Genomic DNA, 22,696 nt, shown 5'->3' on the forward strand with positions numbered 1-22,696 from the left:
GTTCCAGGCAGGTGCGTTGGCAAAGCCCGAGGTTTTGCTAACCCCCAGCCAAGAAGGCCAAGGTTGGGAACTGGCTGCTTCCCAGGTATCTGGCTTGGCTGTCTCCTCTCCCCAGCTGGGTGCCAGGGGCGCTGCTTTGCCAAGGTAATGGCAAACAAATCATGGCAAAGGCCACCTGGACTGTTCTAGAATAGGCTTTTCACCCTGCAAAGATGTTATACTTATTCAACAGCAAATTCCTCTGTGAATTCCCTACTTGTAGTGCATCAAACACAGCTTTAATTAGGAATAGATTTTTGTTCTTTCAGGGCAGCTTTAGGAGATGTGGAGAGGTACTCTTCCCTCTGCGAGCATGTGCTGCTGTTTTCCTTGGAGAACAGCTGAACTTCTTGCATTCATTGTGTTCTGTTTTTTTTTTTTTTGAAAGAAGTTCTAGTTTCACCCCTATATCCCAGGGATATCAGGGGATTGATGCAGGCTCTCCCTAATAGACTTTTAGTAGCTTTAAATCCAGAAGAGAATTTGCGGAGAAAGTCATGGTCGGAAGCTGATCCCTGCAGGGTAAAAGCATCACTCTGCCTGGCATGGCTGTCTTCAGGGGGCTCTCAGGGCTGTCTTCTGAATCCCTTCACTGCCATGTGTCAGTCTCCCCCGACTTCTCTTCAGCTTGTTTTGGTGCTTTACCATGCTGGGGTTCAGCTCAGACCTGGCTTTTGGAGCTGGTGCCACCTCCATCTCTTGCTCCTGGGTGCATGGCATGGAGAAGGCAGCCCATGACTTACAGGGCTGGCTGATGCCACAGAGACGCTCCAAGGTGGCAGCGATCTGAAGCAATACTGGTTTTATTATCCCTTGACTGCTTGGTGAGTTTTCCAGGACCCTTCTGAGCTCCTGCTGAGGGTGTGTAAGTGACATTTAATCCTTGGTTTCTCTATATGAAGTAGGGATGCGCTCAGTGACTGACAAGGTGAGGGCAGTGAAAGAGTAATGCAATAGATCCAAGAATGTGATGTAAAGATACTTCTGGGGTGATTTCAGTACTTCTGTGAGGGCAGGTGCAGTTTTGAACTACTTGGGAGCTCCCCACTACAAGGGAGCTGAGTTGCCCCGTTCCAGTGGGGTGTGTGGGCAGGGCCCCGGCAGGGTTCTGTGATTGTGACATCCAGGTGACAACCGGGCACCTGCCAAAGGCAGAGCCCGTCCCTCGGCAGCACTGCGAGGTGTGCGGCCGCACGGATCGCAGCGCAGCTCTCGCTCCGAGAGGTGTTGGTTGTGTGGAAAGCGAGTGTTTGTCTGGACCCTCACTCTGTGAGGTGTTCAGTGTTCGGAAATACCTTATTTACCAGGACCATCACTGTGCGAGGCATTCCTTGTTGGGAAAGCCTGTGTTTATCTGGACCCTCACTCTCTGAGGTGTTCAGTCTTTGGAAAGCCTCTGGACCACCACTCTGCGAGGCATTCCTTGTCCAGAAAGCCCGTGTGCATCTGGACTGTCATTCTCTGAGTCCTTCCTTGCCTGGAAAGCCTGTTTGTGCAAGGTAATTCCCTGCTTGTCGGGAAGGGAGGGAAAGGTCCCAGTGCTGAGAAAGAGATGGTTGAAGGGAGATGCATCAGATCTGTGGCAAAAGCAACTCTGGGCACGGGAATTAGTCATAATTACAGTTGAGCTGTTGCAGTCAGTAACTGCAGAGGAAGATGGTAAAGCCCATGTGGAAAAACCCCAATTGCAGAAATGAATCCAAAGCTCCTGATTTATTATTTTTTCAGTGTTAATAATCAAGGCTATTATAATGAGAAATATGTACATTATATGTATTTAATGACACTGGCCATTAGAATTTTTTAATAATTCAAGGCTAGGCTGGATGAAGCTTTGAGCAAAAGGTGTCCCTGCCCATGGCAAAGGGGTTGGAATTTTAAGGTCCTTTCCAACCGAAAACATTCTGTGGTTCTATGATTTTGTGATTCTATGGTTCTATGATTCTATGCTTCTCTGGTTTTATGGTTCTATGAATCCAGTCTCTTCTGTGAGTGTCCATCAAGCTTTCCCTTCAAAGAACTGAATGCTTGCACAGACATCAGGTTTTTCCCACCCTGTCAATGTTAGTGATGGCAGCGTTGAAGGGAAGGGAAGCTCTTGGCTTGGGTACACAAAGTGCAAGTTCCCCCCCATCAATACTCGGGCAAGATGGCAAGACAGCAATACTCAATACAAGATGGCTTCTTTTCTTGTAGCCGTCAGGTTTGCAGGACTTGGCACTCCAGCTGTTGGTGAGGCTCTGTTTGTGTTTAATGCTGGTAATCCAGAGTTAATACTGGTGGCTTTCCAAGTTAGTATCAATTATAAAAGTTGCGCTTTGTGCCACAGCAGGAGTTTTTGGATCAGGGTGTGTAGGTGCTGTGTGAAGTAACTGCATTAGAGCCTCCCGATTTCTTTTAGGGCTGGGGTCGAGCTTTGCACCAAAAAAGCACCTGTCACAATGGGGCAGATGCCAGGCTCGACCTTTCAGAACATCAAAGCCCAAAAGGTTTTCATTGTGATCTGTAATTGCAAAGCGAGTGGCCGACATCAACCTCTTGCTTTGGGGCCATAAATGAATCTGAGCAGCTTGGCAGGTCCTGCGGCTTGTTGTCCGGCAGTGACTGTAATGCTTTGCCGTGCCAGTTGTAATCTCTCAGCTTCTGGGCATTTGCTGCCTCAGTAGTGCTGTATCCTGATGTTGGGAAGTGCCGAGTTGCCCCGTTCCAGTGGGGTGTGTGGGCGGGGCCCCGGTAGGGTTCTGTGATTGTGACATCCAGGTGACAACCGGGCACCTGCCAAGGGCAGAGCCCGTCCCTCGGCAGCACTGCGAGGTGTGCGGCCGCACGGATCGCAGCGCAGCTCTCGCTCCGAGAGGTGTTGGTTGTGTGGAAAGCGAGTGTTTGTCTGGACCCTCACTCTGTGAGGTGTTTAGTGTTTGGAAAGCCTCTGTTTGTGTGGACCCTCACTCTGTGAGGTGTTCATTGTCCAGAAATACCATATTTACCAGGACCATCACTGTGCGAGGCATTCCTTGTTGGGAAAGCCTGTGTTTATCTGGACCCTCACTCTCTGAGGTGTTCAGTCTTTGGAAAGCCTCTGTCTCTCTGGACCACCACTCTGTGAGGCATTCCTTGTCCAGAAAGACTGTGTATCTGGACTGTCAGTCTGTGAGTCCTTCCTTGCCTGGAAAGCCTGTTTGTGCAAGGTAATTCCCTGCTTGTCTGGAAGGGAGGGAAAAAAGGGCAGGTACTTGTGTCTGCTGCCTTCCATCACTGTAGATCAGCAGGAACAGCTTGAAATCCAGATTCTTGCTGCTGCCTCTGCAAGCTGAGAACAATTGTCTCTGCAAGAAATCTTCTCTCCAGGGAACTTATTTATTTTTATTATTAATATTATCCAGCCTGCAGTGGGAAAGATTAATTTCAAGTAGAAGGGAATGTTCCGGTAAGGCTTGCTGCTGCCTCAGCTTTAAACCTAAGTGTCTCTGAGGAGTAGGATAGCCATGGAATCCCTCATAAAGGAGGATGATACGGGCAGTGCAAAGCCCCCTTGGTTGTGGCCCGGGTGCTGCCAAAAGGTCCCAGTGCTGAGAAAGAGATGGTTGAGGGGAGACCCATCAGATCTGTGGCAAAAGCAACTCTGGGCACGGGGATTAGTTGGAATTACAACTGAGCTGTTGCAGTCAGTAACTGCAGAGGAAGATGGTAAAGCCTATGTGGAAAAACCTCAATTGCGGAAATGAATCCAAAGCTCTTGATTTATTATTTTTTCAGTGCTAGTAATCAAAGCCATTATAATAAGCAATATGTACATTTTATATATTTAATGACACTGGCCATCAGAATTTCTTAATAACTCAAGGCTAGGCTGGATGGGGCTTTGAGCAACCTGGTCTAGGAAAAGGTGTCCCTGCCCATGGCAAAGGGGTTGGAATTTTAAGGTCCCTTCCAACCGAAACCATTCTGTGGTTCTATGATTTTGTGATTCTATGGTTCTGTGATTCTATGCTTCTCTGGTTTTATGGTTCTATGAATCCGGTCTCTTCTGTGAGTGTCCATCAAGCTGTCCCTTCAAAGAACTGAATGCCTGCAAAGACATCAAGTTTTTCCCACCCTGTCAATGTTAGTGATGGCAGCGTTGAAGGGAAGGGAAGCTCTTGACTGGGTTCATAAGGTTCAAGTTTCCAAGCAGCTTCCATGTTCAATTAGAGCAGCTGTTTGCCTGTGACTTGATGGAGAAAGGCAGAAAGGAGAGGAATTCACTACATCCAGCTAAGGGATACAGCAATCGGTCTGGTCAACTACAGCACTGTAAAACACTTGTAAAAATTCCAGTCAGGGCCACTTGGGTGCCTGCTTTCATCTGTAGGTGGTGGCTGTACAGTCACGTAGGACAGTAGCTGGTAAGGAAAACCTTGGCATCTTGGAGTCCCCTGAAACATCAGTTTGTGGGGAGCTGCAGGGAAAGATGCAACACACATGACTGAAAATGAGTGCAGCAACAAACTGTTTCAAGCTTTTTGAGCTAAAAGCCCAAATAACAGGCAATAACAAAGACTAGAACAGTTGCTTGTAGAACAAGAAAAGCCCTCCGAACTAAATTGTCCAGCCAGGGAAGTGGACATCAGGGAGGAAAGGCTGTGTTACTAAACACAGCTTGGTTGCAAAAGCATTTGTGTGTTGTGGAAAAAATAATGCCAGGTTAATAAGGCCTACACAACCTGAAATCCATGGGGCATCAGTGTGGTTGCAAACCTGGTCCTGTCAAAGGCATTTGCAAAAGTCTTGGATTGTTTAGATGTCTAGATGTCACTGCTGGCTGCTCACAGGCTTTATAGCCGTGTTAGGGATAAGTTGGTGACAGAGCAGGCTTCCCTCCCACACTGTTTAGTCCTGTGTGTGTGTACATCTCTGTCTGCCTAAAGTAGGACAACGTGAGGCCCATCCAACAGAAGTTGAAAGAAAGCTGGAATGACTTCTTCTAGAACACACTTCCTACTTGTGCCACCTTCCTTTGTTTTTCCATTCCAGTGGGCACCTTGTTTTTTTAAGGCAGTTGATTTAGCAGCCAAGGTTATGGTTTTCATGATTCTGAGCAGGGAAGAGATATGAAATGTTTATTTGCTTTCAGATCCATACTCTCCTCTTAGTGTATGTGTCTGTCCCTTAGGCTTTCCAGCTGCAGGCTGAGGGGGGTGTGTGACAGGATTCCCATCTGTAGTGGCCTGTGTCTTTCTGTGGCTTGCACCATTGTTATCTAATGGTCCCTTCCCTATTGAATATCTGTTTTTTCTCTTCTAGAGAGGCTGACTCAGATTGGAGTCACTCATAATGGAACCCCCAGACAAGGGGAAGAGTGACGAGAGGTAGGAATTCGTTGGGTGTAACCTTGACCTCCCAGGTGCTGTGACAAGTGTCGAGATGGTTTCAAAAAACTAATCCCCTCCTCAATGCAAGAAATATAATCCCTGAGGGGGAGAAGTAAGTCAGGATTGTCATGTCCCTGAGAGTGGCTTCAGAACATGCTGGTATTTTCATAGCTTCTGTGACAGACCCAGGCCTGGGTGACGTCCTGCTCTTCCAACCCACTTAGGTACAGAGAGGCCAAGTGTGCCTCTATCCCTAAATGAGGGGAGGATTTTAAGTTCCAAAGTATCCAAAAGCGAGATTAAGACAGAAACCAGGTCAAATGTTGGAATCCAAAACGATAACTCAACTGGATTAAGTCCAAGAGAGGCAGAGAGAGAAAAAGGAAAAACAGAAGGAAGTGGGAAAAGCTAGGAATAATGACAGGAAGCCTGGAAAAGTTTACCACCACCATGAACTCAGTGGTGGATTTTGTCTTTGGTGGTGTGGGGAGAGATCTCTGTTGAGTCATTCTCTGGTCTTTGGTCTCTGTGGCGTGAGCGGAGTTCTCGCAGCGAGTGTCGGCCCCGCAGCGCTCCCTGAGGGAGTGTGTGTGTGTGTTTGTGTGTGTGTGTGTTTGTGTGTGTGTGTGTTTGTGTGTGTGTGTGTTTGTGTGTTTGTCTGTGTGTTTGTGTGTTTTTGTGTCTGTGTGTGTCTGTATCTGTCTGTGTGTCTCACACGGGGCCTGAGCTGACTGTGGATCTCCGAGGCTTTCTGCCTGGCTTCCCAGCAGTGAGCCTGGGGGAACTCTGCAGTGTTCTGAGTTACAGCATAGCCCAGGTTTTCAAAAGCTGGGAAGAGCAGATTGACAAACACCCTCCCTGTTTGTCACACCACACCCAGGGGAACGATGGGCAGAAATGGTGTCTCCACAGGGGTGTGGAAGCTTATATTAAAAAAGGTACAGACTTCTCTTAAAAAAGTGGGTGTTTCAGTAGACAGCAGACCCTTCTGGTCTGAATTAGGAATGTCATCTAGTGCGATACAACTTATTTCTTTTAAAGAACAGCCTCTCAGCATGAGACGAGGCAGCTCTGCCTCTTCTTCAGGGATGTTTAAACTTGCAGGAGCTGACGATTGGTGTGGTATTTGAGAAAATGTCAGTGCTGGGGAAGACAAGGCTCTTGCCTTGCAAACTGGGGCACTTGAGAAGAACAATCTAGGAATTCTATGTAGACAGGAGAGAGATACCTGCATCCACTATGCCTGCATGCTTTTCCTTCCTCAGTGTCCATAAATATTAGAGCAGGAGATTCCCTTCTTTTGCCATAGTATTTCACTGATGAGGTTTAGTTTAAAGGGTCTGGTTTTCCATGAAGTCACTGTGCAGGGCGTGTGACACAGCTTTCCTGGTGTTTTGCTGTGGGGCTGGTGGAATTGAGTGCTGGCAGATGTGGCTGAGGAGGAACAGGGCGATCTGAGCTGCTGTTTTCTGAATTTCTGAGATTTCAATTTATGGGATTGTTTTAAATGCAACTCCATGGTGTCCCAGGTCAGCATCTTTCCAAATATCCATTTAAAGTAGAGAGTGAGTTTTCAAGCCTGATTATAAAGTAGGCAAAATTCAATCTCTGAAAGTGGCAATACCTTCAAAATAGTGGATTCCCTTTTACCCTCAGGTGGAGAGTTGGGGCAGAAGTCTGAAGGAGAACAAGAATGGTAGTAAACTCAGACCAATCATTGGAAGGGGATCTGCCAGCTCATGTGCTTATGACTCCTGTTGACTGCTTCTCAATTTGTTTCACAATTAAATGGGTGGACAGTTTTTCCCTTCCCACTCTTCTTGATGGCTGGTATCAGGAGTAGAAATACGTGAGAAAGATGCATGCTGTCCCTTGTGTGTCTCATTCCTATGTGGGACAGCAATTGCTTGCCCCAACTGATTTGTCAGCTGTAACCAGTCTGTGGATTTCCCAATTACTGTCATGCTGGACATGTGGCATTGTCTGACAACCATGGGTTCTGCACAGAGTATAAAGGGGTTGATAACACTGGTGTAAGATGTTCATCATCCTCTCTCTTTCTCTTTCTCTTTGTGAAAGCTTGTCCAAGAAGAACAGAGACTTGCTTCGTCTGGAGGCGCAAGAGAAGAGGAGACGGGAGGCTCCAGGGGAGAAAGACCAGTTCCCTGGGAAGACTCCCATCTTTGCAAAACCCTACAAGGTAATGGCAGTGGGGTGTGGAGGGGAAGGAGAGGAAGGAGAGCTGTGCCTTCTGCATGGGGTGTAGCAGACTTGAGCATGGTACAGGCAAACACAGCATCTTCCCATCTGCTGAACTTCAGTTCCTCAGAGGATGTGCTTAAAGCTCTGCTGGCCGTGCAAGAGCGCGATGGACTTGGGGTTGGTCTCCTGCAGTAGGAGGGAGAGTGCTCAAGAGCAGCTTGGCTGCCCGTTTGTCTGCAGCTGTGGTGATAAAAAGTGGATCTGATGTTGGTGCTCCTGAAGGCTGCAGGTGCACCTGCAAGCTTGGCTTGGAATGACTGGCAGTGGCCAGAGCAGTCCCGTTTGCTTTGGAGAGACTGTCAGGATCAAGACCAGCTTGCCTAACTTTGTTTGTGCTGACGCATGGTGATTCAGTTAAGATCCTGAGAAATGCCTCTTGCTGAGCTGGATCTCTTGGGGTGCTCCTGAACTTTCCAGCTCTCTGTTCTTGTGTTGCAGACTGATAACAAAGATGCGCTGTCAAGGCGCATTAGGAACATCCTCGGCGATTACAATGATTTCAAGGAGTACATGAGGAAGAATTTGCGGAAGGTCATATGGCTTCCAAAGAAGATCAAATCCAGGTCACAGACCAGGAGCAAGTGTCGTGAACCGAGCTCCAGACAAACCAAGACATTTCAGAGCTCAGTGACGGAACAACCACTTAAAAATTCTAAGACATCAGAATCATCTGAGCTTGAACCTTTCCTGGAGAAAACCAACTCCACGGATGCGCCATCCATTGAGGACATATTGAGGGTAGGTGCTCTCAAAGAACAGAGCTCTGTGTTTCCTTCTATTTTGCGTGCATTAAGGTAAGGGGTGGGGAAAAACACAGCGCTCCACTTCTGCTCACTCAGTGGGTGTTGCTGTTGCTGCAAGTGTGTTGTGGGCTGTGCTGAGGAGCAGTGAAGATCAAAGTCAGCCTCAGATACAGCTGGAGTTGTCAGATCAACCTTGCTCTCAGGGTGTGAGTGTAATACAGTCTAGTGCAGTTCAAGAGCCACACTGACAAGGCTTGTGAGACAGACAGAGCTGCTCCTTCCTCAAGTCAGGAGTTCCCTTTCCTGAGCTTCCTTCCTCCCAAGGCACTGGACATGCTGCCTCGTGTCCATGCTGCCAGCACCAGCCCTGAGCAGGACCACGCACCTGAGTCCTTGCACCCGCATGTGCATGGCACTGCTGCTGCCTCTTCCCTGGAATTCCAGTCTACTCGTGCAAAGCCAAGCCAGGTCTGATGCAAAACTGTATCCTGCTGTCCAAGCTGGCTCTGTGAGCAGCACACAGGCTCCCAGTGCCTGGGTCTGAGTCCGTGTCACCCCTTCCCTGTGCACGGTGTGAAAATGCCGTGTGCTGGCTGGGGTTGCAGCCCGAGGACTCCAGCTGGAAGTCTGGCATCCCTTTGTGTATCACCAGACAGCCTGTGTTCTTGCCTGTTAGGAATGCATATCACTAGTTTTGTAGGCACCCCAGGGAAAGGTGAAACTTCCTCTGTGTCTCTCAGCAAACATCCTGAGAGCTGCTTCTCTCAATTGTTTTCCAGGAAATGACCTTCACATTTTCCCGTCCTGTGTCACCTCTGCAGTCACCTCCAAAAGCAGAGCCAAGCTCAACAAAGGTAAACCAGCCCATTTTTGCCAGGGCTGTTGGTGAAGTACAAGAGAGCTTTCTGCCCCTTGCATGTGCTTTCACCTGCTTTTGAGCCCAATGGATCTCGAGTTGTGAAACTCTTTGGAATGCAGAGGCAGCCTGGGCCTTTGCAGGCAAAGCTCAGCTGCTTCAACAGCAGCTCAAGGAAAGCAACTGCCCTTCTGAAGGGGCTTTTAGTCCTTACCAGCATTTTGTTATTCATGGTCTTACATGCCATGCCTAGAGCAATTGGTAAGCAAATGTTTGCTGAGTGCCTGCTGGTCTCATGTCAGGAAAAAACCCCAACAAACTCATGCTGCTTCCCTCTTTCTTGTCTCAGCAAACCAACTCCACGGATGTGCCGTCCATTGAGGACATTTTGAGGGTAGGTGCTCTCAAAGAACAGAGCTCTGTGTTTCCTTCTATTTTGTGTGCATTAAGGTAAGGGGTGGGGAAAAACACAGCGCTCCACTTCTGCTCACTCAGCGGGTGTTGCTGTTGCTGCAAGTGTGTTGTGGGCTGTGCTGAAGAGCAGTGAAGATCAAAGTCAGCCTCAGACACAGCTGGAGTTGTCAGATCAACCTTGCTCTCAGGGTGTGAGTGTAATACAGTCTAGTGCAGTTCAAGAGCCACACTGACAAGGCTTGTGAGACAGACAGAGCTGCTTCTTCCTCAAGTCAGGAGTTCCCTTTCCTGACCTTCCTTCCTCCCCAGGCACTGTCCGTGCTGCCAGCGTGTTTTGCCAATGGACAGGTGACAGAGAAGGCACAAACACCAGTAGAGGGAAGGGTCCTACTTGATTAGCAATATTATGGCAACACCAAACCAAAATACTGCATTTAATATGGCAGTAAGCTTAGCACGCACACCGTTTGTGCAACAACCAAACTGAGCAAGGTACTGCATCTAATCATTCCTATACCAGCAAAGAACAGCGATTAAGAAGATACATCCCCAGTTACCCCGTTAATCCATTACCCTCATCCAGATGGCTTCAGTCACTGGGGAGCCCCGGTCCCAGTGAAGGGTGGGAGAACCACTCCCTGTTCCTGGGGAATCCTATGCAGTGCATGCACTCATAGATGAGGTCTCCATCTTTGATCTGTGAGCAGCACGCAGGCTCCCAGTGCCTGGGTCTGAGTCCGTGTCACCCCTTCCCTGTGCACGGTGTGAAAATGCCGTGTGCTGGCTGGGGTTGCAGCCCAAGGACTCCAGCTGGAAGTCTGGAATCCCTTTGTGTTTCACCAGACAGCCTGTGTTCTTGCCTGTTAGGAATGCATATCACTACTTATGTAGGCACCCCGGGGAAGAGTGAAACTTCCTCTCTGTGTCTCAGCAAATATCCTGAGAGCTGCTTCTCTCAATTGTTTTCCAGGAAATGACCTTCACATTTTCCCGTCCTGTGTCACCTCTGCAGTCACCTCCAAAAGCAGAGCCAAGCTCAACAAAGGTAAACCAGCCCATTTTTGCCAGGGCTGTTGGTGAAGTACAAGAGAGCTTCCTGCCTCTTGCCTGTGCTTTCACCTCCTTTTGAGCCAAGTGGATCTCAAGTTGTGAAACTCTTTGAAATGCAGAGGCAGCCTGGGCCTTTGCAGGCAAAGCTCAGCTGCTTCAACAGCAACTCAAGGAAAGCAACTGCCCTTCTGAAGGGGCTTTTAGTCCTTACCAGCATTTTGTTATTCATAGTCTTACATGCCATGCCTAGAGCAATTGGTAAGCAAATGTTTGCTGAGTGCCTGCTGGTCTCATGTCAGGAAAAAACCCCAACAAACTCATGCTGCTTCCCTCTTTCTTGTCTCAGCAAACCAACTCTACGGATGTGCCGTCCATTGAGGACATTTTGAGGGTAGGTGCTCTCAAAGAACAGAGCTCTGTGTTTCCTTCTATTTTGTGTGCATTAAGGTAAGGGGTGGGGAAAAACACAGCGCTCCACTTCTGCTCACTCAGCGGGTGTTGCTGTTGCTGCAAGTGTGTTGTGGGCTGTGCTGAGGAGCAGTGAAGATCAAAGTCAGCCTCAGATACAGCTGGAGTTGTCAGATCAACCCTGCTCTCAGGGTGTGAGTGTAATACAGTCTAGTGCAGTTCAAGAGCCACACTAACAAGGCATGTGAGACAGACAGAGCTGCTCCTTCCTCAAGTCAGGAGTTCCCTTTCCTGAGCTTCCTTCCTCCCAAGGCACTGTCCGTGCTGCCAGCGTGTTTTGCCAATGGACAGGTGACAGAGAAGGCACAAACACCAGTAGAGGGAAGGGTCCTCCTTGATTAGCAATATTATGGCAACACCAAACCAAAATACTGCATTTAATATGGCAGTAAGCTTAGCACGTGCACCGTTTGTGCAACAACCAAACTGAGCAAGGTACTGCATCTAATCATTCCTATACCAGCAAAGAACAGTGATTAAGAAGATACATCCCCAGTTACCCCGTTAATCCATTACCCTCATCCAGATGGCTTCAGTCACTGGGGAGCCCCGGTCACAGTGAAGGGTGGGAGAACCACTCCCGGTTCCTGGGGAATCCTATGCAGTGCATCCACTCGTAGGTGAGGTCTCCATCTTTGATCTGTGAGCAGCACACGGGGTCCCAGTGCCTGGGTCTGAGTCCGTGTCACCCCTTCCCTGTGCACGGTGTGAAAATGCCATGTGCTGGCTGGGGTTGCAGCCCAAGGACTCCAGCTGGAACTCCAGAATCCCTTTGTGTTTCAGCAGTCAGCCTGTGTTCTTGCCTGTTAGGAATGCATATCACTAGTTTTGTAGGCACCCCGGGGAAATGTGAAACTTCCTCTCTGTGTCTCAGCAAATATCCTGAGAGCTGCTTCTCTCAATTGTTTTCCAGGAAATGACCTTCACATTTTCCCGTCCTGTGTCACCTCTGCATTCGCCTCCAAAAGCAGAGCCTGCCAAATTGCCGTGCTCAACAAAGGTAAACCAGCCCCTTTTTGCCAGGGCTCTTGGTGAAGTACAAGAGAGCTTCCTGCCCCTTGCATGTGCTTTCACCTGCTTTTGAGCCCAGTGGATCTCGAGTTGTGAAGCAGCTGCTTCCAGTGCACTGTTTTGCTGAGAATTAGAAGCGATTGTGCTGCTGAGTGTTTTGGAGTGGGCTGAGGTGGTGGCAAAATGATCTTTCCTCTTTTCGATTGATTTTAACAAGTTTTGTATTTTTAGAGTTGTAAGACTTTTGAGCCAGAGGAGGCAGATGTTGATGTACAAAAGCCATTTTAACTTCATTGTCAACAAAAGATATTTGCTGATTCTGTTAAGCTGCTTGTCACTTCTTGTAAAGTTTTTAAATACTTCTTCAAAGATGTACCTACCCGTAATGTACCACCAATACATTTTTGATGGCAGTAGCATGTATCATTTCTGTGCATGCTAAGGTATGTCAGCCAGCTTGGACTCTGGGACACTTCCCAGTCAGACTCTGACAAGCCAGTCAAAGTGTTTAGTCCAGTAGGTAACACCTGGGAAACCAATCATTGGAAAAGTGCTATTGAGAGAGAGCTGATTTATTTCATTCTCAACATGCACTTTGTCTTTCTTTCTAGGACACAGATGGCTCTGCAGCTCAGAATCAGGGTAAGCAGAAATCCAAAGCAAACACCCAGTTATGTATTGACAGGTCATTTTGTGTGTGGTGTGTGAAATGTTGTTGGGAACATCACTTGTTTACATGGATTAAGAAGGGTGATTTCCTCTGCTTTGTTGAACAGGGATGAATTTAGAAATGGCCTTAGAGACTGTAAACATTCATTACCTAGAAATTAAGGGAGCAGTCCAGCAGGGCACAAGCAGTATTTCATTAGGAAACCCCCTTCGGAAACCCCACTGGGAAAGCCCATGGAGTGATGAATAATCTCAGTGGCAAAGACGTCCCGGAAGAAAGTGACTTTCCAATCTGGTGCTCAGAGATCATAGGGTGAAACAGGCTAGAAGTGAGGCAAATTAATCCAACCTATTCCTGTTTGATGTGCAGAGCAGTCTGGCACAGCCTCAGGAACTTTGCCGAGCTCTCAGACAAGAACATCGTAAGTAACCAGACTCTGTTCCCAGCTCTACTGGGCAGTTACTTAAAAGACCCTGGAAGGCATAAAAACTGGTGCTCCTTGAGGATTCTGAAGATTAAGTTTTATCAGTCTGGTTTTTCTTAGAAAACTTGAGTGCAGGGAATTTTCACCCATGAAACATTATTATTTCCGGATGGACTCACAGAAAGCTTTAGGTTGGAAAAGGCCTTTAAGATCATCAAGTCCAACCATTAATCCAGCAATGCCAAGTCCACTAAGCCATGGAATGGTCATATCATCTGTGTTGAAAGCAAACCAAAACTGAAGAGAAAACCCCCAAAGTATTAATGTCGTACCCTTGGGGAGCAGTGCAGGCTGAGAGCATTTTGAGTCTCTTCCTGTGCAAGGATCAGACTCCTTCCCCCCTGCAGGCTGGGCCAGGGAGCCTTTTGTGAGCAGCATTCCCTCCCTGAGCTTGGTCTTTGCTGCCTCTAGATGGCAGCCCTTGTTCCTGACCTCCATTGCCCAATATCCCCAGGTCAGCTGGAAAGCCCAATGAAATGCCTGGCTGTGTGTTACCATTTTACCACCCATTCAGGCAGTGACAGGCTTTTGCAGACTGGACATGCCAAAAGTTCAGAAGGGATAGGAGAGGTTGGTTTGTTTTGGCAAGCCCAACCCAAATCTTGTTCAGTTTCTGGTGCTTTGAGAATGTGTCTGCCTTGGCTGATATTTCTCTTCTGGTTGTAGTTTCAGTTGGCTCCAAAATGTTCCTCAGCTCAGTGACAGTGAGGAGAGTGATGACAACCAGGTCAGTTTTCAATGTTGTATCATCTCACCTTGTTGCATTGTTCTGAGTTCCTTGAGCTAACCTTTCCTTCCCATCTCCTCTTTGTTTTTGTGAACAAAACAGGTTCTTGAAAAGCCTCCTTCTCCACTTGCTCCTCCAAGATACAGGTTTGTTCCCAAACTACTAGCTAGACCAAATTAGGAGAAAAACAAAACTCTGTTTTCTCTGAGAGGGAGGTGGGAAAGTGTCCTTTGCTTTTCCTGTAGCCACAGGCTTTGGTTCCTGGCTGCCTGAGGGTGTTGTTGAAAACTGGCTTCAGCTGTTTGGGGTTTTCCTGATAGCTCCAGTTAGAAATGTATAATCCAGGCATGCTGGAGTTTGCTTATGAACCAGAACTGTGTTATGTGTGTCGAGTGCTTTGGTAGGAGTGTTAAAGACTTGCTGTAGGTAATGGGGATAATGTTTAGATAAGGAAACCAAAGTTTTATTCCAGGATTTTACTCCTCTATTGCCATGGAATCATAAAATCAAATCGCTCAGGGTGTTTAGAGGTGACCCACAGAGCTGTAAATCTCGTTCTCTTCGTTCATACCTTGAAATGAAAGAGTGTGAAGATGTGTGTAGTTTTCCTAAAAGGTCTCAGGAACACCAGTGTTCTCCTCCTTTTTCCAGGATGATGGGGTTCATTGGTGATCATCCATATTTGTTTTCTTGCTGTGAACTGTGCTGTGAACTGTGCTGTGGGTTGGCATCTTATTTTTGCTCTTACGCCCATGAGAAAAATTTCTCAGAGAGAGCCCATAGTTTGAAATAAGGTTGCAATGAAGAGAGTTGTGACCTGATTAAGTAAAACTCCTGTCCTGGTTCCCAGGCTTTTTCTCTCATTTTTGGAAGGACACTGGAGGAATTCTCTGGGTTCATGAGTCAGGCCCCAGCCAGTTTCCAGAAGGAAATAGGGATGAATATGTATGTGTGTCAGGAGACTTCAGCAGGAAAACAAGGAGCCCTGTGACAGGAGAAATATTGGCACCCTTGAGCACAGAGAGCATGAACATGCACAGCTTCTGGTGCACAGAGGGTGCTTTCTGTCCCTTGGGGAGCAGTGCAGGCTGAGAGCATGGGAGTCTCTTCCTGTACAAGGATCAGACTCCTTCCCCCCTGCAGGCTGGGCCAGGGAGCCTTTTGTGAGCAGCATTCCCTCCCTGAGCTTGGTCTTTGCTGCCTCTAGATGGCAGCCCTTGCTCCTGACCTCCATTGCCCAATATCCCCAGGTCAGCTGGAAAGCCCAATGAAATGCCTGGCTGTGTGTTACCATTTTACCCCCCATTCAGGCAGTGACAGGCTTTTGCAGACTGGACATGCCAAAAGTTCAGAAGGGATAGGGGAAGTTGATTTGTTTTGGCAAGCCCAACCCAAATTGTTCAGAGTTTGGTGCTTGAGAATGTGTCTGCCTTGGCTGATATTTCTCTTCTGGTTGTAGTTTCAGTTGGCTTCCAATTGTCCCTCAGCTCAGTGACAGCGAGGAGAGTGATGACAATCAGGTCAGTTTTCAGTGTTGTATCATCTCGACTTCTTGCATTGCTCTGAGTTCCTTCAGCTAACCTTTCCTTCTCCTCTCCTCTTTGTTTTTGTGAACACAACAGGTTCTTGAACAGCCACCTTCTGCACATGCTCCTCCAAGATACAGGTTTGTTCCCAAACTACTAGCTAGACCAAATTAGGAGAAAAACAAAACTCTGATTTCTCTGAGAGGGAGGTGGGAAAGTGTCCTTTGCTTTTCCTGTAGCCACAGGCTTTGGTTCCTGCCTGCCTGAGGGTGCTGTTGAAAATTGGCTTCAGCTGTTTGGGGTTTTCCTGATAGCTCCAGTTAGAAATGTATAATCCAGGCATGCTGGAGTTTGCTTATGAACCAGAACTGTGTTATGTGTGTCGAGTGCTTTGGTAGGAGTGTTAAAGACTTTCTGTAGGTAATGGGGATAATGTTAAGATAAGGAAATCACATTTTTATTCCAGGATTTTACTCCTCTATTGCCATGGAATCATAAAATCAAATCACTCAGGGTGTTTAGAGGTGACGCACAGAGCTGTAAATCTCATTTGCTTGGTTCATAATTTGACATGAAAGAGTGTGAAGATTTGTGTAGTTTTCCTAACAGGCCTCAGGAACACCAGTGTTCTCCAGGACGATGGGGTTCATTGGTTATCATTCCTATTTGTTTTCTTGCTGTGAACTGTGCTGTGATGAGGGGTTGGTGTCTTATTTTTCTTCTATGCCCATGAGAAAAATTTCTCACAGAGAGCCTGTAGTTGGAAATGAGGTTGGAATGAAGAGAGTTGTGAGCAGATTAAGTAAAACTCCTGTCCTGGTTCCCAGGCTTTTTCCCCCAGTTTTGGAAGGACACTGGAGGAATTCTCTGGGTTCATGAGTCAGGCCCCAGCTAGTTTCCAGAAGGAACAGGAAATAGGGATGAATTTGTATGTGTGTCAGGAGACTTCAGCAGGAAAACAAGGAGCCCTGTGACAGGAGAAATACTGGTAGCCCTTGAGTACAGAGAGAGTGAACATGCACAGCTTCTGGTGCACAGAGGGTGCTTTCTGTCCCTTGGGGAGCAGTGCAGGCTGAGAGCATGGGAGTCTCTTCCTGTGCAAGGATCAGACTCCTTCCCCCCTGCAGGCTGGGCCAGGGAGCCTTTTGTGAGCAGCATTCCCTCCCTGAGCTTGGTCTTTGCTGCCTCTAGATGGCAGCCCTTGTTCCTGAACTCCATTGCCTAATATCCCCAGGTCAGCTGGAAAGCCCAATGAAATGCCTGGTTGTGTGTTGCCATTTTACCACCCATTCAGGCAGTGACAAGGCTTTGCAGCCTGAATGTGTCAAACGTTCAGGAGGGATGGGGGAGGTTGGTTTGTTTTGGCAAGCCCAACCCAAAACTTTTTTCAGAGTTTGGTGCTTGAGAATGTGTCTGCTTTGGCTGATATTTCTCTTCTGGTTGTAGTTTCAGTTGGCTTCCAATTGTCCCTCAGCTCAGTGACAGCGAGGAGAGTGATGACAATCAGGTCAGTTTTCAGTGTTGTATCATCTCGACTTCTTGCATTGCTATGAGTTCCTTAAGCTAACCTTTCCTCCCTCTCTCTTTGTTTTTGTGACCAAAACAGGTTGTTGAAAGGCCACCTTCTCCACTTGCTCCTCCAAGATACAGGTTTGTTCCCAAACTACTAGCTAGACCAAATTAGGAGAAAAACAAACCTCATTTTTATATGAGGGGGAGATTGGAAAGCATTCTTGGTTTCTCCTTTAGCCATAGGCTTTGGTTCCTGGCTGCCTGAGGTTGCTGCTAAAAATTGGCTTCAGCTCTGTGGGGTTATCCTGAAAGCTCCAGTTAGAAATGCATAATCCAGGCATGCTGCAGTTTACCTGTGAACCAGAACTGTATTCGTATTCTCATTGTAAAGGCAGGGAGGGGCACAATCTGATAAATGAATGGCTAGGATAGAAAATGTGAAGTTGGTCTGTGGACAAGAGCAGATCAACCACTTGTGGTTTGTGGAATTGCTGTTGGTTGTGAGACCGTGGCCAGCTTTGGCAGTGGCACGGACCTATTTCCCTGAAAGTGCACCCATGTGTGTCAACTGCTTTGGTAGGAGTGTAAAAGGATTTGTGTAGGTAATGGGGATAGTGTTTATGTAAGGGAATCACTTTTTTATTTCAGGATTTTGCTCCTCTATTGTCATGTAAACATAAAATCAAATCACTCAGGGTGTTTAGAGGTGACCCACAGAGCTGTAAATCTTGTTCTCTTCGTTCATAATTTGAAATGAAAGAGTGTGAAGATTTGTGTAGTTTTCCTAATAGGCCTCAGGAACACCAGTGTTCTCCTCCTTTTTCCAGGATGATGGGGTTCATTGGTGATCATCCATATTTGTTTTCTTGCTGTGAACTGTGCTGTGATGAGGGGTTGGCATCTTATTTTTCTCTTACGCCCATGAGAAAAATTTCTCAGAGAGAGCCCTTGGATGGAAATGAGGTTGCAATGAAGAGAGTTGTGACCTGATTAAGTAAAATCACTGTCCTGGTTGCCAAGCTTTTTCCCCCATTTTTGGATGGACACTGGAGGAATTCTCTGGGTTCATGAGTCAGGCAGGCCCCAGCCAGTTTCCAGAAGGAACAGGAAATAGGGTTGACTCTTGTATGTGTGTCAGGAGACTTCAGCAGGAAGACAAGGAGCCCTGTGACAGGAGAAATACTGGTAGCCCTTGAGCACAGAGAGCGTGAACATGCACAGCTTCTGGTGCACAGAGGGTGCTTTCTGTCCCTTGGGGAGCAGTGCAGGCTGAGAGCACGGGAGTCTCTTCCTGTGCAAGGATCAGACTCCTTCCCCCCTGCGGGCTGGGCCAGGGAGCCTTTTGTGAGCAGCATTCCCTCCCTGAGCTTGGTCTTTGCTGCCTCTAGATGGCAGCCCTTGTTCCTGAACTCCATTGCCCAATATCCCCAGGTCAGCTGGAAAGCCCAATGAAATGCCTGGTTGTGTGTTACCATTTTACCACCCATTCAGGCAGTGACAGGGTTTTGCAGACTGGACATGCCAAATGTTCAGAAGGGATGGGGGAAGTTGGTTTGTTTTGGCAAGCCCAACCCAAATCTTGTTCAGAGTCTGGTGCTTGAGAATGTGTCTGCCTAGGCTGATATTTATGTTCTGGTTGTCTTTCAGCGTGCTCATAGACGACCTGCAGCTCAGTGACAGCGAGGAGAGCGATGACAACCAAGTCAGTTTGGGATGTTGGACACACCAGGCACACAGACGTGCCTTGGAATCATCTCACCTTGTTGCATTGTTCTGAGTTCCTTGAGCTAACCTTTCCTTCCCTCTTCTCTTTCTTTTTGTGACCAAAACAGGTTGTTGAAAAGCCTCCTTCTGCACTTGTTTCTCCAAGAGACAGGTTTTTTACCAAAATTCTAGCTAGACCAGATAAGGAGAAAAACAAACCTCCTTTTCATACGAGGAGGAGATGGGAAAGGGTTCCTGGTTTCTGTCATGTATTGTTAGTCAGAAGCAATATTCAAGACAGATTAAAGGGCCCCGGGCCAGCATTAGAGGAAGAAAGGTGGAGAAGCCCAGAATTTTTCCTCTAAGGCAGCACTGACCCACATTTTTGGGTTGAGCAAGGAACACAGATGGAGAAGGGAAAACTTAAGGGGAAGAATACAAAACTGAGAAATCTGGTAGCCTTTATTGGAAATTTTTTTCCAGTTGAAAGGACTGAGGCTTTCAGAAAAGCCCTGGCCAGTTTTGATGGGTTTTTAAAGTTGAGTTGGCCAAATGCAGCTTCAGAATGTAGCAGTGATGTCCTGCTTACATATTTGTCTGACTGGGTTGAAGTTGAAGGATTTATTATTTCCAGAGTTTTTTCATTCCAGTGCTTTATGTTTTGAGTATGGCAATGTATTCTCCTCTCATTGCCAAAACACAGGGTTTCAGTTTTATTTTTGAATACTGCCATGTCAATATAATAAATAAATAATCTTCACCCATGCTCCTTTGTAATTTCATCTCCTGGTGGCTTTGCAGTGCCCTACAGTCCCAGCCCAGGAGTGTGGCATCATCTCCATCCAGCAGCTCCGAGACCAGTGACTCAGGGAGCTCTGTAGACTGGGAGATGGAGACCACCTCGAGAGATGGTGACATGAGCGACCCTCCAAGTGCACCAGCACCTGAGGTGAGTGCAAATGAAATGTAGGAGCTGCTTAACACAGCCTCCTGCCTCAGCCTGCCTGCTGTCTGAGTGCAGGCAGGACAGGAGACCTGAAATAGTGTTGTCCTTCAGGTGTCCCCTTGACACCTTTGCTGCGTCAGAGATGCTGCTTCCCTTCTGGAGTTTGTCAGTGAAATACCCTCAGTAACAGCGTGGTTAGACCTCTGGTGGTTTCTGCTGGAAGTGTTCCCCCTTGTCCTTTGGCATCGTTGTCTAGTACTTCTGGAGTTGTAATTCCATGCTTAGTCCATTTTGAAGCTGACAGATGAAACTTTTGGTGAATATGCTGAATGATCCTCCTTTGCAGTCTTTAGGCTGTGGCCCCTGACTGTTTTCTGTGCATAGGTGTTCTGGATAATGGCTCTGTAAGCTCCAGTAAAAAATCCATGGCTTCACTTTCTGCTTGTTTCAGCATTGTCATTGTCATCCTTGGTTACTTCTGTTTGGCTGTTTGATCAACATCTGTTTGATAATACAGTCCTCCAGTGCTGAAACCTGGAGAGGGAGGAGGAAGAAACAGTGAGATTGCAGCCCTGGCTGTGTGCCCTGTGTGCTGCATGTACAGTTCAGGGGTGGTGACTGGGGAGCAGGGCTGGGCTGGTTTGCTTTTAGGAAACATCCTGTGAGGGCTGCTGCACACAGGTGAAAGATTCACCCAAAGAAAGGATCTTGAGAAGGCTGCTCAGGGGTCCTTTGGCTGAAAGGTCATCCCTCCCTCTTGTTTTTGCTGAAAGAAGAGATGCAGGGAGGCTCCTGCCTTGCCATGATCCTGACAGTGAATAGGTCTAGACGAGCAGAAATTCTGCTGTTCTTCCCTCTTCCTCCCAAACCCTGGGAGCATGGTTTTACACACTGTAGTTAAACATTTTTGGTGGCAGTAGCACGTATCATTTCTGTGCATGCTAAGGTATGTCAGCCAGCTTAGACTGGCAAGAACTCTGCCAGACTCTTGCCAGACTCTGACAAGCCAGTCAAACTGTTTAGTCCAGTGGGTAACACCTGGGAAACCAATCATTGGTAAAATGCTATTGAGGAAGAGCTGGTTTATTTCATTCTCAACATGCACTTTGTCTTTCTTTCTAGGACATGGACGGCTCTGCAGCTCAGCATCAGGGTAAGCAGAAATCCAAAGCAAACACCCAGTTATGTATTGACAGGTCATTTTGTGTGTGGTGTGTGAAATGTTGTTGGGAACATCACTTGTTTACATGGATTAAGAAGGGTGATTTCCTCTGCTTTGTTGAACAGGGATGAATTTAGAAATGGCCACAGAGACTGTAAACATTCATTACCTAGAAATTAAGGGAGCAGTCCAGCAGGGCACAAGCAGTATTTCATTAGGAAACCCCCTTCGGAAACCCCACTGGGAAAGCCCATGGAGTGATGAATAGTCTCAGTGGCAAACATGTCCCAGAAGAAAGTGACTTTCCAATCTGGTGCTCAGAGATCATAGGGTGAAAGAGGCTACAAGTGAGGCAAATTAATCCAACCTATTCCTGTTTGATGTGCAGAGCAGTCTGGCACAGCCTCAGGAACTTTGCCGAGCTCTCAGACAAGAACATCGTAAGTAACCAGACTCTGTTCCCAGCTCTACTGGGCAGTTACTTAAAAGAACCTGGAAGGCACAAAAACTGGTGCTCCTTGAGGATTCTGAAGATTAAGTTTTATCAGTCTGGTTTTTCTTAGAAAACTTGAGTGCAGGGAATTTTTACCCATGAAACATTATTATTTCCGGATGGACTCACAGAAAGCTTTAGGTTAGAAAAGGCCTTTAAGATCATCAAGTCCAACCATTAATCCAGCAATGCCAAGTCCACTAAGCCATGGAATGGTTATATTATCTGTGTTGAAGGCAAACCAAAACTGAAGAGAAAACCCCCGAAGTATTAATGTCATAGCCTTGGGGAGCAGTGCAGGTTGAGAGCACGGGAGTCTCTTCCTGTGCAAGGATCAGACTCCTTCCCCCCTGCGGGCTGGGCCAGGGAGCCTTTTGTGAGCAGCATTCCCTCCCTGAGCTTGGTCTTTGCTGCCTCTAGATGGCAGCCCTTGCTCCTGACCTCCATTGCCCAATATCCCCAGGTCAGCTGGAAAGCCCAATGAAATGCCTGGCTGTGTGTTACCATTTTACCACCCATTCAGGCAGTGACAGGCTTTTGCAGCCTGAACGTGTCAAATGTTCAGAAGGGATGGGGGAGGTTGGTTTGTTTTGGCAAGCCCAACCCAAATCTTGTTCAGAGTCTGGTGCTTGAGAATGTGTCTGCCTTGGCTGATGTTTCTGTTCTGGTTGTCTTTCAGCGTGCTCCTGGATGACCTGCAGCTCAGTGACAGTGAGGAGAGCGATGACAACCAAGTCAGTTTGGGATGTTGGACACACCAGGCACACAGACGTGCCTCGGAATCATCTCACCTTGTTGCATTGTTCTGAGTTCCTTGAACTAACCTTTCCTTCCCCTCTTCTCTTTCTTTTTGTGACCAAAACAGGTTGTTGAAAAGCCTCCTTCTGCACTTGTTTCTCCAAGAGACAGGTTTTTTACCAAAATTCTAGCTAGACCAGATAAGGAGAAAAACAAACCTCCTTTTTATGGGAGGGGGAGATGGGAAAGGGTTCCTGGTTTCTGTCATGTATTGTTAGTCAGAAGCAATATTCAAGACAGGCTAAAGTGCCCCGGGCCAGCATTAGAGGAAGAAAGGTGGAGAAGCCCAGAATTTTTCCTCTAAGGCAGCACTGACCCACATTTTTGGGTTGAGCAAGGAACACAGATGGAGAAGGGAAAACTTAAGGGGGAGAATTACAAAATGAAGAAACCATCCTGAAATCTGGTAGCCTTTATTGGAAATTTTGCTTTTGCGGACTGGGGCTTTCAGAAAAGCCCTGGCCACTTTTGGTGGGTTTT

At 47.4% G+C, this 22,696-nt stretch overlaps 1 protein-coding gene across 2 annotated transcripts in view; it reads left to right on the forward strand.

Moving 5' to 3' along the window:
- The window catches only part of LOC135412763 (AF4/FMR2 family member 1-like), a 30,522-nt gene that overhangs the window by 6,415 nt on the left and 1,411 nt on the right, over positions 1 to 22,696 (forward strand). The window contains exons 2-24 of one of the 2 annotated variants that reach the window (XM_064651611.1): positions 5,323 to 5,387; positions 7,470 to 7,590; positions 8,091 to 8,390; positions 9,175 to 9,249; positions 9,601 to 9,645; positions 10,636 to 10,710; positions 11,062 to 11,106; positions 12,097 to 12,183; positions 12,806 to 12,836; positions 13,234 to 13,285; positions 14,015 to 14,075; positions 14,178 to 14,221; positions 15,535 to 15,595; positions 15,698 to 15,741; positions 17,048 to 17,108; positions 17,208 to 17,251; positions 18,761 to 18,815; positions 18,946 to 18,989; positions 19,619 to 19,766; positions 20,886 to 20,916; positions 21,314 to 21,365; positions 22,098 to 22,152; positions 22,284 to 22,327. In XM_064651611.1, the coding sequence (XP_064507681.1) occupies positions 5,353 to 5,387; positions 7,470 to 7,590; positions 8,091 to 8,390; positions 9,175 to 9,249; positions 9,601 to 9,645; positions 10,636 to 10,710; positions 11,062 to 11,106; positions 12,097 to 12,183; positions 12,806 to 12,836; positions 13,234 to 13,285; positions 14,015 to 14,075; positions 14,178 to 14,221; positions 15,535 to 15,595; positions 15,698 to 15,741; positions 17,048 to 17,108; positions 17,208 to 17,251; positions 18,761 to 18,815; positions 18,946 to 18,989; positions 19,619 to 19,766; positions 20,886 to 20,916; positions 21,314 to 21,365; positions 22,098 to 22,152; positions 22,284 to 22,327 (1,610 nt within the window). In that variant the 5' untranslated portion in view covers positions 5,323 to 5,352. The remainder of the gene's footprint in view (positions 1 to 5,322; positions 5,388 to 7,469; positions 7,591 to 8,090; positions 8,391 to 9,174; positions 9,250 to 9,600; positions 9,646 to 10,635; positions 10,711 to 11,061; positions 11,107 to 12,096; positions 12,184 to 12,805; positions 12,837 to 13,233; positions 13,286 to 14,014; positions 14,076 to 14,177; positions 14,222 to 15,534; positions 15,596 to 15,697; positions 15,742 to 17,047; positions 17,109 to 17,207; positions 17,252 to 18,760; positions 18,816 to 18,945; positions 18,990 to 19,618; positions 19,767 to 20,885; positions 20,917 to 21,313; positions 21,366 to 22,097; positions 22,153 to 22,283; positions 22,328 to 22,696) is intronic. The other variant, XM_064651612.1, reaches the window with a different exon arrangement.

The sequence above is a fragment of the Pseudopipra pipra genome, chromosome 4, assembly GCF_036250125.1.
Source record: "Pseudopipra pipra isolate bDixPip1 chromosome 4, bDixPip1.hap1, whole genome shotgun sequence".
NCBI classification, from domain to species: Eukaryota; Metazoa; Chordata; class Aves; order Passeriformes; family Pipridae; genus Pseudopipra; species Pseudopipra pipra.